At 34.2% G+C, this 16110-nt stretch overlaps 1 protein-coding gene across 1 annotated transcript in view; it reads left to right on the top strand.

The window, feature by feature from the left end:
• Positions 1-15120, top strand: part of LOC129243968 (uncharacterized) — a 44820-nt gene extending 29700 nt beyond the window's left edge. Inside the window, exons 2-3 of the mRNA XM_054881479.1 lie at positions 8449-8590; positions 13084-15120. Coding sequence (XP_054737454.1) covers positions 8449-8590; positions 13084-13890 — 949 coding nt within the window. The 3' untranslated portion in view covers positions 13891-15120. The remainder of the gene's footprint in view (positions 1-8448; positions 8591-13083) is intronic.
• Positions 15121-16110: the final 990 nt, after the last annotated feature.

Genomic DNA, 16110 nt, shown 5'->3' with positions numbered 1-16110 from the left:
ATACCTCCGAGTGCATTTCTGCCATGAAAAATCTCCTTATAAAACACAACCGTTCGTCATTCGTAGTCGGCTTAAAATTGTAAGTCTCTCCACTTGTGAAACAACAACAAGACGCACGCCACAAATAGGAGAAGGTGCGCTCGGCTAAACACCTAACAGGAGTGTACGCGTCAATTACATATTATATTTATTTATTTTATTTTTACTTAAGTTATTTTGTGTAATTTAAAAAAAAATATAATATCCGCCATATGTTCGCCGCGACTAGGAGTTACATTGTCTATTTGATTCGTATAATATTTGACTACTTTTTCCAATAAGTCTGAATAGCAAATCTAAATGCGCTCAATTTGCAAAAATGCGACGCCCCCGATGGTCATTTGGCTTCAAAGCTTGCATGAGCTGTATTTTATAGGCAGGCATGCCAAGATTCTTCATAAGAGTCACAAAATGGTTCCACGAAGAATAGTAAATGAGGTTCCCGTGTCGCGCAGTGGTATCACAAAGGACCTGTTGTAAGGTCTGGAGAGTTGGCCGATTACCACCATAACGTAACCTTATCTAAGAGAAGATCCTTACGTAAAATTTCGATATAGTTGAAGGAAAAAGGCCAATAATTTGAGAACGACGACGAATCGAGATTTCGACTTCATTTTCAATACTTCGCTCATGGACGAACAGATTTTTTTTTGTTTTCAAAGTAAATTTCCACAATTCACAAGCTTGTCAACAGAGTTTGTCATTCGCAGCTGCCAAACCATAGTTTTGGATATCGATAGTTCTCATGCAGCTAAAATAAAGGGTAATTTTTTGGACTGAATAAGTAATATTATAGCAATTTTACTCTTTGACCTAAATTAATATTTTTAGTTTTGAAAAAAAAAAAAAAAAAAAATTCTGAATAGTTTTGATTTTTATTATTTTATTAAAAACCACACCAAAAATTCAAATGTTTTTTTTTTGTAAAATATTGTGAAAAAAAAAATTCTTAATAGTTTTGATTTTTATTATTTTATTAAATACCACACCAAAAATTTCAATTTTTTTTTTAATATTGTAAAAAAAATTCCAAATAGTTTTGATTTTTATTATTTTATCAAATACCACACCGAAAATTCGATTTTTTCATTATTTATAATTTTTATCATTTATTAACAACTAAAGCGCAATAAAAAACGTTGGTTGAAAAATTATTTCAATATTCAAATTTATTGCATTTTAATCAAGTTCAACCCTTTTGCGTTCAACCGCAAAGCACAACCTGTTAAAGTTTATATACATACATATGTACATTTATTTATATAAACAACGTATTTCCATTTTTTTTTAATTTGCAAATGAATTGAGCACAAGGAAACCATAAAAATCACGCAGTCAACTCACCACCAAATTAACCATTAGCCAAGGCGAACTCTGTTGCTACTAATACAGTCTAACTAATAGTTCAATATAAAATAATAAATCGAAATTATTGCACTTGAATAGCTGTCAATCGTTCTGATACAAGTATGCAAATATATATACATACATACGAACAGGTATACGCAGATTGCATGCCATGGAAAATATATTGAATACTTGCCGATTATCCATTTATTGGTCGTGATAAGAATTTATTCATATTGAAAACGTCAAACGGCACTAACACATACATAAGTGCATATAAACTTTCATATATATTATAATTAATATTGTAAATTAGTCCAATTGCAATGCAGACAATCATATTTTTTGTGTTAATCCATCAGCGCATGCAAGGGCTTATTAGTATTACTGCTGCTTCGGAAAACAAAATCTCTGCAAACGGGTCGGGTCGTTCATGTTGGAGTTTTCTGTTTACTACTGTTTTTGTTTTTGTTGTTTTGACAGCTATTACAGTTCCATGACGTTTCTACAGTAGTTTAGTAGACAATTTTCAATTTACGAAATAAAATATGTACAGTGTCCTCTCTCTCTCTCACCGGATACCTAAAGGACTGAAAAATTTGTCTGCTTCTGAGAAAAGGGTAAAAAAAGTTGATAATATGTTCAGGTGTTATGGGAGGGTCAAGGTTTTATAGGAGGGGTTGTTCGCTCAAGAGAAAAAAATTAAAAAACAATCTTAACAATTTGGGATACGAACTGAAACAAATATCCGCTTGTGGGAGGTGTCCGTTTAAGAAAGGTGTCCGTTAGGAGAAGTGAGTGCACTGTATATGTATATGTATATATATTAGGGTTGATCAATTTATCTTTCGCCATCGTTGCTAGTCGATTTTAATGTACATAATTTGAACATAACATTCCAAGAAATAAAGTCCCCTACAGCGTAGCTCTAAAGTCAATTTCGAGCCACTCAAATTTTAAAAGAAGCTGCCTTTAATTAATATGAAGTTAATGTAAAGATAAAAATTTGCTTAAGTATTAATTTTGCGAAATATTTTTTCGCTAGATGGTTGTAGTGATCGATAATGTATCGATCAGACAACTTAAAGTTTATGCTCGTAATCAAGGTGACATTTCACACTAAAAAATTCTTTTAAATAGAAAAAAAAGATTAAATACAAACAATACATTAAAAACAATATAAAAAAATTAAAAAACAAACAAAATAAAAAAACTAAAAGAATAAAAAAAATAATAATAAAAAACGGAAAAACAATTATGAAAAAAGAAAAATAAATAAATAGAAAAAAATTATTAAATAAAAAAAATAAAAAAATGATTTAAAAAAACAATATAAAAAAAATAAGTAAAAATTAAAAACAAAAATAAAAAATGAAAACAAATTAAAAAAAAAATAGTTCGATACAAATTGACACGCCATAATTTAAATATGTCGAAACTTGAAAAAAAAACAAAGTAAAAAAGTTCCACACAAATTGACACGCCCTAATCCAAATATATTGAAACTTAAATATATTTAAATAGGAAAAAAACATAAAAAAACGAATTAAAAAAAATAGTTCCACACAAATTGACCCGCCCTAATCTAAATGTATTGAAACTTAAATATACTTAAATAGAAAAAAAATTAAAAGAAAAAACAAAGTAAAAAAAAAGTTCCACACAAATTGACACGCCCTAATCTAAATATATTGAAACTTAAATATAGTTAAATAGGAGAAAAACATAAAAAAATTAAAAAAAAACAAAGTAAAAAAAAAAGTTCCACACAAATTGACCCGCCCTAATCTATATACAATATAATAAAATTTGAAACAACCGGTGCTTGCGTTTGGTCTAAGTCGTCACTAAAATCACTAAATTTTTTTTTACAAATTGCCTTCCTCAATATGAATTTGGCTTCTAGTGCAGGGTTCGGCCCTCAGTTAGACACTCAATATTGTTTGTCGGCGCTGCAGCGTGGCACATTTGTTGAATGACAAATGCTTAGGTGAATAGCAAATGTGTTCAGGTGAATCGGTCAACTTGACCGCAGCAAAATTTTTTTTAAAAGTTGGACAGGTTAATCAATATGCGGGATGAGTAGTTGGCCCGACTTCGTGTCTTTTTATGTTTGCATGTATGTATTATATGTACCTGTATGCATGCACCACTTGCTTTAGTGTGTGTCTGTGTAGGGTTTTCAATTTCGCAATAAATTAGTAGTTAGCACTTATAGCTCCCTGCAGATGTAAAGGGGCACGTCCAAATCGCCACCTACATACATGGCTATACACTAATACTCTAACGCTTTTATGTATGCACACTTGTGTGCAAAATAAAGGAAGCGGACGGATTACCAAGTTTTAAGTATTCTGTTTTTTGTTGTAATTATTTTTTTTTTGTATTTTGTTTTAAGTATAGTGCGCTGTACAACAAAAATCATGTAACTTAAAGCGACAAGTTTGTATGGAATTCGAATAAATTTATCAAATAGAATAAAATGCATCAATATTTCTATCTTTTTATTCGGAATTAGGGAAAAATTCTGGCTATGTAGCTTTATAACCCATTCAATAATCGCAGAATGTAGACGCAAATTTAAAGTGGTTCAAAATTCTCCTTGATTTTTGACAATTTTTCTTCGCGGAAGTGTTGCCCATTTTCTTCCCCATAAAAAATTTCGAAATATGTGTTTTATGTGGAAGAAAATTGGCAACATCGCATACAAAACAAAATCACACTTTATTATTATTTTTATTAATATTAAATTTATTAAAAAAAAATACTTAGAAATTTTCTAAACATTCTGATAAAAATTTTTCAATTTGATGACAATTTTTTTTTTGTTTGTTAAATGTTTGACATAAAACAGTTTGGAGCTTTGAGTTACATGACTTTTATTGTACAATGTAGTATAAAATATATTTAAAAAAATGTACATAAAAAATAAAAGTTAAATACCACAAAACAAAATCGTCAAAACCTCATAATTGGCTAGGTTTCTATTATTTTGACCACAGGTGTACCAGACGCCCTGTCACGAGTGGGGAATTTTTTTGAAAGCTTTATCATCGGGTGGCTTACTAAGCACTTCTAAATGGCTTGAATATATTTTTGGCACGTGTAACTATCGCATCACATTTCTGCATATACACTCGCACACCTAATTGAATATGAAAGGAAGCAGTTAAATTGGAAATATGAATTAAATATGAAATAAAAAAATTGTTTATTCAGAACAGTTGAGTGAAAGAGATTTCAAATAAAGCGACACGCGCTCTGTGTCTACCTGCCGACGTACACGCAGTCTTCGAGCCATTTGAAGCTGTTAGCCAAAATTAGAAATGCTGCTTTAAAACTATAAAACGAAGCGCACACACAAAAATTTACATTTCAATTTGTATACAAAATGATTTTGATTTGCAGAACAGCAACTGGTGGCTGCTTAGCAGTTGCCGTTGTTGTTGTAGTGCTACACTGGCTGACGAGACCTCAGGGCTATCGCGTGCAGTCGTATTTGTTGTTGATGACAGCTGACTGGTTAAAACAAAAGCAACAATTTTCGAATGCTATGCGCTAATTTGTTTGTAACGCCTTGGCCATTGGTGTGTAGTTGTTTTTGTATATGCAAAAGCAGCCAGGTTGACAATTAAAAATTGCTCGATGATTGCCAAGCTGACAGGTAAAAGATATAAATTCAAGATTATTTAAAAGCGAAAATAGAAAAGTTGAGCAAAGCAAAGTAAAATAAATGAAATAAAATAAAAAGTAAAACAAAGTAAAATAAATGACACAAAATAAAATAAAGAGTAACAAAGTAAAGCAGGGCAAAACAGAGTGGAATAAATTAAAACTGAAAATAAAATAATTATATATAAATACCAAAAAAGCAAAATAAAATAAAACAAAATGAAATAAAATAAAGCAAAAAAAAAAAAAAAAAATTAAATAAATGGAATAAATAAAAAAAATGAACTAAAATTGATTGAAATTAAATGGAATAAAATAATTTGAAAACTAAAACGAAATTGTGTAAAGTAAAATGGTAACATAAAATAAATTTAAAGATAAAATTTAATAAAAAAAAAATTTTAAATAAAATAGGACAAAAAATAGGTGAAATGGTTGAAGTGCCAGTCTGGCACTCCTCAAATGGCACTAAAGCCCCGTTTTGATAAAATAGGACAAAGTAAAATAAAATAAAAAAATATAAAATAAAACAAAATAAAATAAAATTGAAGTTGAAATTGAAATTAAAATTAAATAAAATAAATTAAAATTAAATTAAGTTATACGAACAAAAAATTATGGAAATGTGCGGCCAAAGCTCATTTTTTTCGCCGAAGCCAAGCCGTAACCGAATTGAAGTTTTATGGCCGAACTCAAATTTTGTAACTGAATATGATTGAAGCCGGAAGTTCGGTTGTTCTCTATTGAAAATAAAATGAAACGAGATAAAATAAAATAAGAATGAAAAAAAAATGTAAAAGAAAACTAAGTTAAAAGTAAAATAGGAAATAAAATTAAAAAAAAGTATTAAAACAAAAATTATATAAAATAAAAACTAAACAAAATTGAACCTTTAATTTAAAAAAGTAAAAAAATAAAAATGAAAAAATAAAAATAAAGAGATAAAAGTAAAAATAAATAAATGTTTTTAAATCTAAAAATAAAAAAAGTAAAAATAAGAAATGAAATAAAATAAGAATTAAGATGAATTAAAATTAAAATTTAAAAAAGTAAGAAACTAAACATAAAAGTACAGAGATAAAAGTAAAAATAAAAAAATAAAATAAAATAAATTTAAAAATTTTAATTAACATAAAAATTTTTGCATATGAATTTAAATTTTATTTTATATTAGGTTTTTTTTAATTTTAATTTTTATTATTTTGTTTTAATTTATTTTAATTTTAAATTTTATTTTCTTGTTTTAATTTATTTTAATTTAAAATAAATTGAATGTGAAATAAATTTATTAAATTAAATTTAAAATAAATTTAATTGAAATGAAAATAAATAAATTAAATTAAAATTAATCACTTCAATATTTTATTTCATTCTTTGTTGGGTTTCTTAGTAAATACAAACACTCACATTTCTATGCGAGTGTAAGCAGAAATTACATCCGTAAACATTTTCAACTATGTAGTTCCCTTTACCCATTCCGCTTCTTTTAAATTTATTGACTATTTTTGAATTTTATTTTTCTTCCTTTTTGAATTTAGATTCATGGTTGTTTTAATTTTGTGACAAATTTGCATAGAGGTGTGTCTACGCGCACCTTCCGAAGAATGTGATGGGCAATGGATTTGGTATTCTAATTATTAAATAAAAATCACCTTTCAGGTTTTAAGTGCGTGCGCCGTACAATCGACTTATTTTTGATTGAATAACAGATTGAAGTTAGCAATAGTTTTAGAGGTGGGTTATTAATATGCAAAATACAAAAAAAAAAAAAAACAAATTAACTATGCAAAATTGGCCATAAAAAAAATTCTCAATTTTGCTGTGTCATTAGGTTTTACTTCAAAGGCTATGCGATTTTAACCTTTTCACTTTAGGCTAAAAGACACGCGCGTACAGCCAGACGCGCCGACGACAAGCGCACACCCTACACTCAGCATGCGCGTATAAGAGAATACAAATATTTAAATAATTCAATCCATATAAACAGCAGAACTTGTTCACAGTTGAATTTTCAACACACAGCGTGTCTTCGCTGTTATTGTTATTAATATTTTTTAGTAGAGCAATAGAAAATATAACATTAATTAATAGGGCACATTAGCTGCTGAAGTTTATGGAGCTTTTCCGCCGTTATTCTTCATACTCACATTCGACAATGTATAGAATTCACAATAAAAATACAAAAATAAATAAAACTTTAGAAATTTTCATGAAATTAAACCCATTGTTCCTTTTTTAGAACTGCAAACTTCTCTGCTTAGTTCCATTGACATAACCCAACTTTTTAAAAGTTGACAATTACGACAGTTTCTTGTTAGTTTTCTGTCGTAGTTATACTTCAATCTACGCCATTTTGTAGTATATCATTCTAAACCTTTTCAAGTACTAAATGAGAAAATATAAGTTTGTATTGAGAAAGTGTGAATTGAAATTGAGACATGAATTTACGCATTCGCAATAAAAATGAAAATTTTACATTTCTCAATATTAACTTATATACTTCCTCACTTTCATTTATATTTTCTCACTTTGAATTTACTTTTTTCCATTATGAATTTACATATCTCAATTTCAAATTACACTTTCTCAATATAATCTTACATTTGCGCACTTCGAACTTACATTTCTTAAATTCAATTTACATTTTCTCATTTTGAACTTACATTTCTTAATTTCAAATTACACTTTCTCAATATAATCTTACATTTTCGCACTTCGAACTTACATTTCTTAAATTCAATTTACATTTTCTCATTTTGAACTTACATTTCTTAACTTCAATTTATATTTTCTCAATATAATCTTACATTTTCTCATTATGAATTTAGATTTCTCAATTTCAATATCCACTTTCTCAATATAAATCTTACATTTTCCTCACTTTGAACTTACATTTCTCAATTTCAATTCACACTTTCTCAATACAAATTTACATTTTCTCATTATGAACTTGAAAAGGTATAGTTCAGTATTACATTGCAGTGCAATGTTTTCGTGTTTATAGCCAACTTTTGCAGTTAGTCGCTAAGCCGACCTTTTACTTCATTGTCGAGTACTACACAAACGGCAACCTCCATATATAGCATCATAAAACACAAATTACTTTTAACTGATTAGCAATATTGAAATTTCGCTCGTGCTCTGCTAATCGCCTAAAATTACCCACTAATTAGCCTATTAGCCTTTTGCTGATAAACCAAATTGTTTTATTATGTTTCGGTTCTATTGTCGTACAACTGGCCCGGCCCGACTCGAGCAATGTCCATAGGTAATGCAGGCAATAGTCCGGAAGTAATAATAATAAAGAATTCTGTTTTCACATACTGCCATATTTATACAAATATTATATTGCTGATTTGCTAATTTTTTCTTATCTTCGTTTATTTATAGAAACTGCCTACGTCGCATTGCGCGTCACGATGAACCACAATTCTCCAAGGACAGCATCATTAATGTGATGGAGAAATTTCTGAAAAGTGTTAAAGTGATGGATGATACCATTCTGGTGCCATGTTTGCTTATGGATCGACAGGTTGGTTGGTGTAAATGCTTATATTATTTATTATTTTAAACTATAGTTGTTCACTCGCATAAAGCAATTTCTGGTGTTTAGTCTAAGGAGGGTGGTTAGAATCTCTCGCAGATGGTTCACAGGAGTAGGCAGACAGTGAAAAGAAGTTTGAAGTTAGCGTTTATAAAGCATTTTTACTATCTAAGCAAAGGTTGTATGCCATTCATGTGGGCTATAAAGCAAATCTTAGAGATGAGCTCACATCGCTGCTAAGCAACAGCCAAGTAAATTATTCGAATTAACTGTTTCCATAGGCGGCCCTAAACGGTGTATGAGAAAACAAAGACGATGTCATAACAAGTCCAATGGCTGCTTAGCCCAGCCCACGTTTTCCTATAACCAATATATGATAGGTAGGCAGGTGAAATGGTTGAATTATTGGCACTCCCCAAGTAGCTCTAAAGCGACGTTTTGATACCATTATAAGACCTCCAACAGGCAGATATCTACAGCCAGGTTGAGCTGTTGATGTAAAGCCAAAAATATATGAGATTTGGGTTAGAGCACTGACGCAGGTTGTCGGAGAAGGAAGAAGAGAAACCCGGATATTTAGATTAGAAAGTGCTCAAGAGCCTCGTTTTTTGAAAGGTCTCCAGAGCTTCTGTAATGGAGGTTAAATTGTACACCCAGCTTTTTCGCGTTGTGTCGAACGTTCAACGATCAGTAAACACAACAACGAGTTTGGGAATTGAATGGCGTGGAGTCCCCAGAACTTTCAGAGTCCTGCGTATATTATACTGGGGCCACAGTATTTTTGAAATAGTACAAGAAAAAATGGAGCTCCAGGCATTCTGTGCTTTCCTGAAAAATAAGTTGTGCAATTCCCCTTTAACAACAGTCAGGAGGATGCCGATGAACGGGCAAGCTCATCAGCAATTTCATTTCCCTCTATGTTACTATGTCCTAGAACTCAAATCAGAGAAATATTACCTGCACACCCAGGAGATTTGATCTCCTTCTTACAGGAGTTGACTAGTTTGGATCTGCCCCATGGTGTCGTCAGAGCCTTGATCGCAGTTTGACTATCAGTAAAAAATGTTTCATTATTCGGCAGTTTAATAGACAACTAAGGCGGCCGCCGTAGCCGAATGGGTTGGTGCGTGATTACCATTCGGAATTCACAGAGAGGTCGTTGGTTCGAATCTCGGTGAAAGCAAAATTAATAAAAACATTTTTCTAATAGCGGTCGCCACTCGGCAGGCAACGGCAAACCTCCGAGTGTATTTCTGCCATGACTCATAAATATATCTGTCGTTCGGAGTCGGCTTGAAACTGTAGGTCCCTCCATTTGTGGAACAACATCAAGACGCACACCACAAATAGGAGGAGGAGCTCGGCCAAACACCTAACAGAAGTGTACGCGCCAATTATTTATTTTTATTTATAATAGACAACTAAATTGGCTGATTTAGAGAAAACCACTGTCCCGGCTCGCGATATCATCTTGGAGCCAGTAGTGCAAATAACCAATATTAACCATTCAGAAACTTTTGAAGGCCCCTGACTTTCACCATGCTGAGGTCTTCCAACTCATTCGAGAATTTTCAACCGAAACTTGTGAATCTACGTATGGATAAAGCAGGATAGCGGCGACTCCGAAGATGCAAACTCAACTCTTCCTCATCCCCATTTAGACAGCTTTAGCAGAACTCGTGTGACCGTGTATCTATTTTCTGGTCGTGTTTTGCCCTTTGTAACGAAAAATCGGTGCTCTAAGACTATGCTTACTTCGGCTTAGCAGAGCTTCTGTGCGTTTAGTATTCAGAGTTGGCTGAAGGCAATTCTGTAGGTGGGCTCGTCACGTCATCTCTTATTCGCCTTTCTTACAAAATTTCTCCGAAATAAGTAACATGTTTGTAGGAGTACAAGTATACTTTTATTTTATGTCTTTGTACTCGTTAGGAAGTTTACTGCCGAGTATCGCTAGTTCAACGGTTCCAAAATTCAATTAACCCCTGTCACATTTGGGCGAATTTACTTAAGCATTTTGTTAAGATATCTATCTGTGCCATTTCATGGCTACTTTAAAGGTTGTTGACTGTTTCGTAAGGGATTTTATTACCACCTGGGCTATCAATGAAAATCTAAAAGTAGGTATCACCTCCAAGTATCGCACGCACTGTATGTGTATCACAGCCTTAATTATTGCCATAAGTTCAGCCTGAAAAATACTTCAGTAGTCGAGTCGTTGGCTGGATTATTTCGTTCCAATGGATCGAAACGCTCCAGCTCTGAAAGTATTCAATGCGGTACGTGCCAGTGATAGCAAAGGAAGAGGAAAGCCTCCTTTGCGTTGAAAATATCAGGTGGAGAAGGACTTGGCTTCACTTGGGGTGTCCAACTGTTGCCGGTTAGCAGGAGAAAGAAACGACTGGCATAATTTGTTAAACTCGACCAAAATCGCGTAAGCGGTTATTGCGCCAATCAAGAAGTCGAGGAGACAAAAACTGAGAGAGATCTTCAGATGTTCGAAATATACAGCTCCCGACTGAGTAAATGTATTTTCTAAAATATTTAAGGCATTTAGTCTTTTCCGCAGTACTCCTTCCACTATGAGTTTACTCACTGATAAATTGTTAACTGGCAAATGGACCAGAGAATAGTGTCACACCCACTGCCGAAACTGATCTTGCGTGTTCGTCTACGATCTTACTGACTGCGATACCACGGGGGCCAGGTATAGAACATAACATAACTGTACCATTTTTGCTACCAGAAACTAAAGGTTGTAACAGCGCTTCCAGGCTTCTTAAAGTTAACGCTCGACAGGAGGGATCCTTGATGACTGCTTGACTTTCAAAAAATTAAACTATAAATGTGCGTTTCTAACTTTAATTTAGTTTTTGGCTGACAAAGAACTGCTGGATTGCTAACACCTCAAGCCGGTGGAATATTTGTCCATTGTGATTGGACGCCTGATGATGTCACGCGTATAGTCCATATATACTTGACCTTGTTCGCTCATCCATGTTTCACACGTTTATGTACCAATGAACAAATCTGTTATTAAAATATGGGAACCTATTGAACTAGGAACCCATGGGTACCCATTGGGAGCTTATTGACCGAGAGTAATGACTGGCGATAGCACTTTTCCCTAAACATTTACCCAAATATCTCACGCCTTCTCACACCTGGAGGATTTCCTAGGTATTCACATATAGGGTATTTCCTAGAAGGCATGTTCGAAGCTTTTTCTTATGGAAAGTCGCAAAAGATATTCAAATTGTAGCTCTTGCCTGCTGCTGCTTGTGTACTACGAATATGAATTGGCATTCATCCGACTTGTCATGCCGCAGTTTAAACAAAATTCTCATTCATCCTGCGGTAGAGAGGAACGCCAATTTTTATAGTTGATTTTGAAATAAAGGGTGATTTTTTAAGAGCTCTAGGAAAGTTTTTCAAAAAAATATACGTAAAATTTAGAAAAATGCATGCAATTTTTATTTAAATCGATAGTAAAGTCCATATAATTTAATGTTTGAAGATTATTTCATGCAAATGTTGACCGCGACTGCGCTTCAAATAGTCCATCTGCTTAGTCCAATTTTGGCATACTCTTTCCAATGTTTCGGTTGGTATCTCACATATAAATGCTTTAATGTTGTCTTCCAATGCGTTAATTGAAACAGGCTTGTCTGAATAGACATGAGCTTTAACATAGCCCCACAAAAAATAATTTAAGGCGTTATATCGCACGATCTGGGTGGCCAATTGACAGGTCCCGAACGTGAAACAAAATGTTCATCGAACTCGACTCTCAACAAGTCCATTGTTATGCGTGCTGTGTGGCATGTGGCACCGTCTTGCTGAAACCACATGTCATGCAAGTTAAGCTGTTACATTTTGGGAAAAACAAAATTGGATATCATTTCACGGTAGTGCTCACTATTCACAGTTACATTACGATTCGCTGCATCTTTGAAGAAGTTCGGTCCAATGATTCCTCCAGCCCATAAACCGCACCAAACTGTAACCTTTTCTGGATATATTGGAAGCTCTTGGAATTCTTCTGGCTGATCTTCACTCCAAAATCGACAATTCTGCTTATTTACGTATCCATTGATCCAAAAATGAGCTTCGTCGCTGAACACAATTTTTCGGTAAAAAAGTGGATCTTAAACTTTATTAACAGAACACGCATTTTTATAATAGAATTCAATGATTTGCAAGCGTTGTTCGTTTGTAAGACGATGCATGGTTAAATTATAGACCAAACTGAAGATGTTTGACAGTGAAACAAAACACAAAAGGTGCATCAGCTGTTTAAACCAACTGTTAAAAGATAGTAGCTAAAAAATCACCCTTTAGTTTCTGTAACGCTTTGTTGTACTCAAAATCCATTCCTTTAAAAAACCTTTAATTCTAAGTATCCATTTTATGCCTTCAAATATATTCCATTCTTAAGTAATTACATTTAACTTATTTTCCCCTTATCTGCTCTTTCATTTTAGGTCGGTGATAGCACAGACATTATACCAGCACCTGGCAAGAATTCCACATCCAATCAGCACACTCTTGAACATTCTGGTTCTCATGGCAAACGTAGCGCTGCACACTCCAAGAACGTACACGAATTCCTTAGTTCATCGGAGCTCTTCAACATCTACAACATGCTGAAGGTGCTCAAGACTGATTTGCTGTGGACGGGCAAGGATGAGTCGGAAGATGATCACGAAGGCGTGTGTGATGAGCTACGCAATACTGAAATGGAAAATGTCCTATATGTGCGCTGCGATTCCACCAAATCGGATGCGGCAAGCGTGGCGAGCAGTAGTCAATCGGCCGAGGCCGTCGCCGCCGCTACCAAGAGTGTGGCAAATACAAATTCCAACACACTACCATCAACTATCGCCACCACCGCCACCGTCACCGCCACCGCCACTACTACCAATAACAGCGCCAAAGGTCACAATCGTTGCCCATCCACCGCCTCAGTGGCCTCGATTGTCTCCACCACATCGGTGTGCAATCTGAGCGATTCGGAAAGTGAAATTTCCAATGAAAATGATTCGGGCATGGAATCGGAGGGCCATAAGAGTGACAATCGACCAAGCAGCACCGCGTCTGTCAGCGGTAGTGACGATACTGACTCACGTGCCGCTGCCGTCGCCAATTCCACCGCCAATGCCGACAAAGCTACCGAATTGGCGAAACGCTGTCGACGACATCTGAACGGGCTCTACCAATGCCTAGAACAAATGACAGAGGCGGCTCACTATCTGACCGTCAGATACCAAAGTGATATTGGCCCAGTTTAGGGATAAACTGCCGAGTAGCGCAGGACCAAGAGAGATTGCACAAACTGCAGTGTTAGCAAGCAGCTTCAAACGAACAAATGTGCGGTTGTAGAACGTGAGCGCTGCGCGCACGCTTGGAGTGTGCAAAGAGTGGGGTGCCGTGTAGGGGGGTAGTCAGTCTTTTGGGGGGCGGGGTCTCATTAATGGGTTTTATGTAATAATTTAATACTTTTCTGTAACTTTTTACGGTTTTAGGGTTAGGACATTGGGAAGACGGTAATGTGATTACGCCGACGCCCACACAAACAACGGTTACTGCAATAGGATTGCCGATTGTTGAATGAAATAATCAAAATACTAAAAACAGCAAGCGCCAATTTATTTCAATATCAAAAATTCTTATTGTTAGCCAATTGTGATGTGATGACTAAAACGAATGGTGGTGCGAGTGTGTGTGTGTGGGCGTAATGCGTGAGGCTTTTGACTGTCTATTGTTTGTATGCAAAATATTTTCACAGTTTGTGTGTGTAGGGTATAAGCAATGTAGGTAGTCTATAAATATTTAGTTTAAAAGAGAGACGATTTGAAAGGTAAACGAAAAAACACTGCAGAAAATTAAATGGAAATTTGTAATTAAAGTCAAAAAACTGTTGCATGCACATGTACAGTTACATATATAGAGATATTATGGCAGCCATAACAACAACAATTATGCTAAATTGAAAAACAGTCTATGATTTTGTAAAGCAAGTAAACGAGAAAGCAAAGCGAATGAGAATCAGAAAGCAGCCAAAAATAAAAAAATAAAAACAAGCACAAAATCAGCACTTTTAGCGTCAAAAATGACAAGTAGAAATTGTGAATATTGTACAAAAACAACAAGACACTATTTTTCCATATTTATGTGATAAAGCGTAGTATGCGGCGCCGCGCATTGCCAATTGTCTCGCACTCGCCTGGCTCGCTTGCTACGATATGAGGCCAATTTAATCAAAGGCTTGGCGATGAAGCCGGAAATGTGCGCGCGAAATGCATAAATAAATAAAAACAATAAGCTAACCGTATACGAGATTCAGTTTTTTTTTTATCTCTTAAAGATACAAATAAACACTGTACATGCATATGTTGTATCTAGGTATGTATGTGTGCACATGCACATGAGTATATTTATGTGAATATTACAAAAACAAAACATGCATATTTCGAACTTAAGGAGAATCATAATAAAGAAACCAAAGTTATAAACCGAAACTATGGGTGTCATTTTGTTTGCCAAAGGGAAAAGGGTGGCGTTTGAAAGGAGAAGCAGAGGTTGTGCGAAAGGTTAAGTATACAGGGTGAACGATATGAAGTGTTACCTATTCAAAACACCATAACTTTTTTGTGTGAAATTAGTTTTTATTGATTGCAAAGACAAAATTGGCCAAAAATTATTACAACTATAACAGATATTCACTTTAGCTCGATATGACCACCTTTTGCCTGGACTATAGCCTTCAAACGGTAAAAAAATGAGTTGCATGCTGCACGAATGTGATCTTGAGGTATTTTGGCCCATTCTTGTATAAACGCTTTTTTCAGCGCATCCGTACTGGGATATTTTTTAGTCCTCACCTTGCTCTCCAAAATGGACCACATGGAATAGTCCATCGGATTTGCGTCTGGCGAATTCGAAAGCCATTGTATGGACGAAATGAAGTGTGGAACATGTTTCTTTAACCATTCTTGGCATATCTTTACAAAAAGGAAAGCTCTAGGTTTAATATTTCTTAATATGTACTGGCTGCTAAACCGCAAATCCACCCTCTCAATGGACAACAAACTTATCCTCTACAAATCTGTGATAAAACCAGTCTGGACTTACGGAATCCAACTGTGGGGAACTGCGTCAAATTCAAACTTGGAAATCCTGCAGCGTTTTCAGTCCAAGACTCTACGCACCCTAGTCAACGCTCCGTGGTACGTGACAAACGCCCAAATTCATCGAGCCCTAGACATCCCTTCAATAAAAGAGGAAATACAAAATGTAACCAGTAAATACCGAAATCGACTTCAATCGCACCCAAATGAACTGGCCTCTACCCTCATGTCACCATCATGTATTTTTTTAAGGTTGAAAAGAAAAACACCAATTCAGCTCGTCCAAGAGCCATCTATAAAGTATTAAATTTATTTAATACATAGAAAGGATATTTCACTGGAAATATTCCTTTAATACTAAAATCAAAGCCACTCTTAAAT

The sequence above is a fragment of the Anastrepha obliqua genome, chromosome 4, assembly GCF_027943255.1.
Source record: "Anastrepha obliqua isolate idAnaObli1 chromosome 4, idAnaObli1_1.0, whole genome shotgun sequence".
NCBI classification, from domain to species: domain Eukaryota; kingdom Metazoa; phylum Arthropoda; class Insecta; order Diptera; family Tephritidae; genus Anastrepha; species Anastrepha obliqua.
The sequence above is the reverse complement of the archived record's forward strand: the minus strand, read 5'-3'. Positions and strand labels throughout refer to the sequence as shown.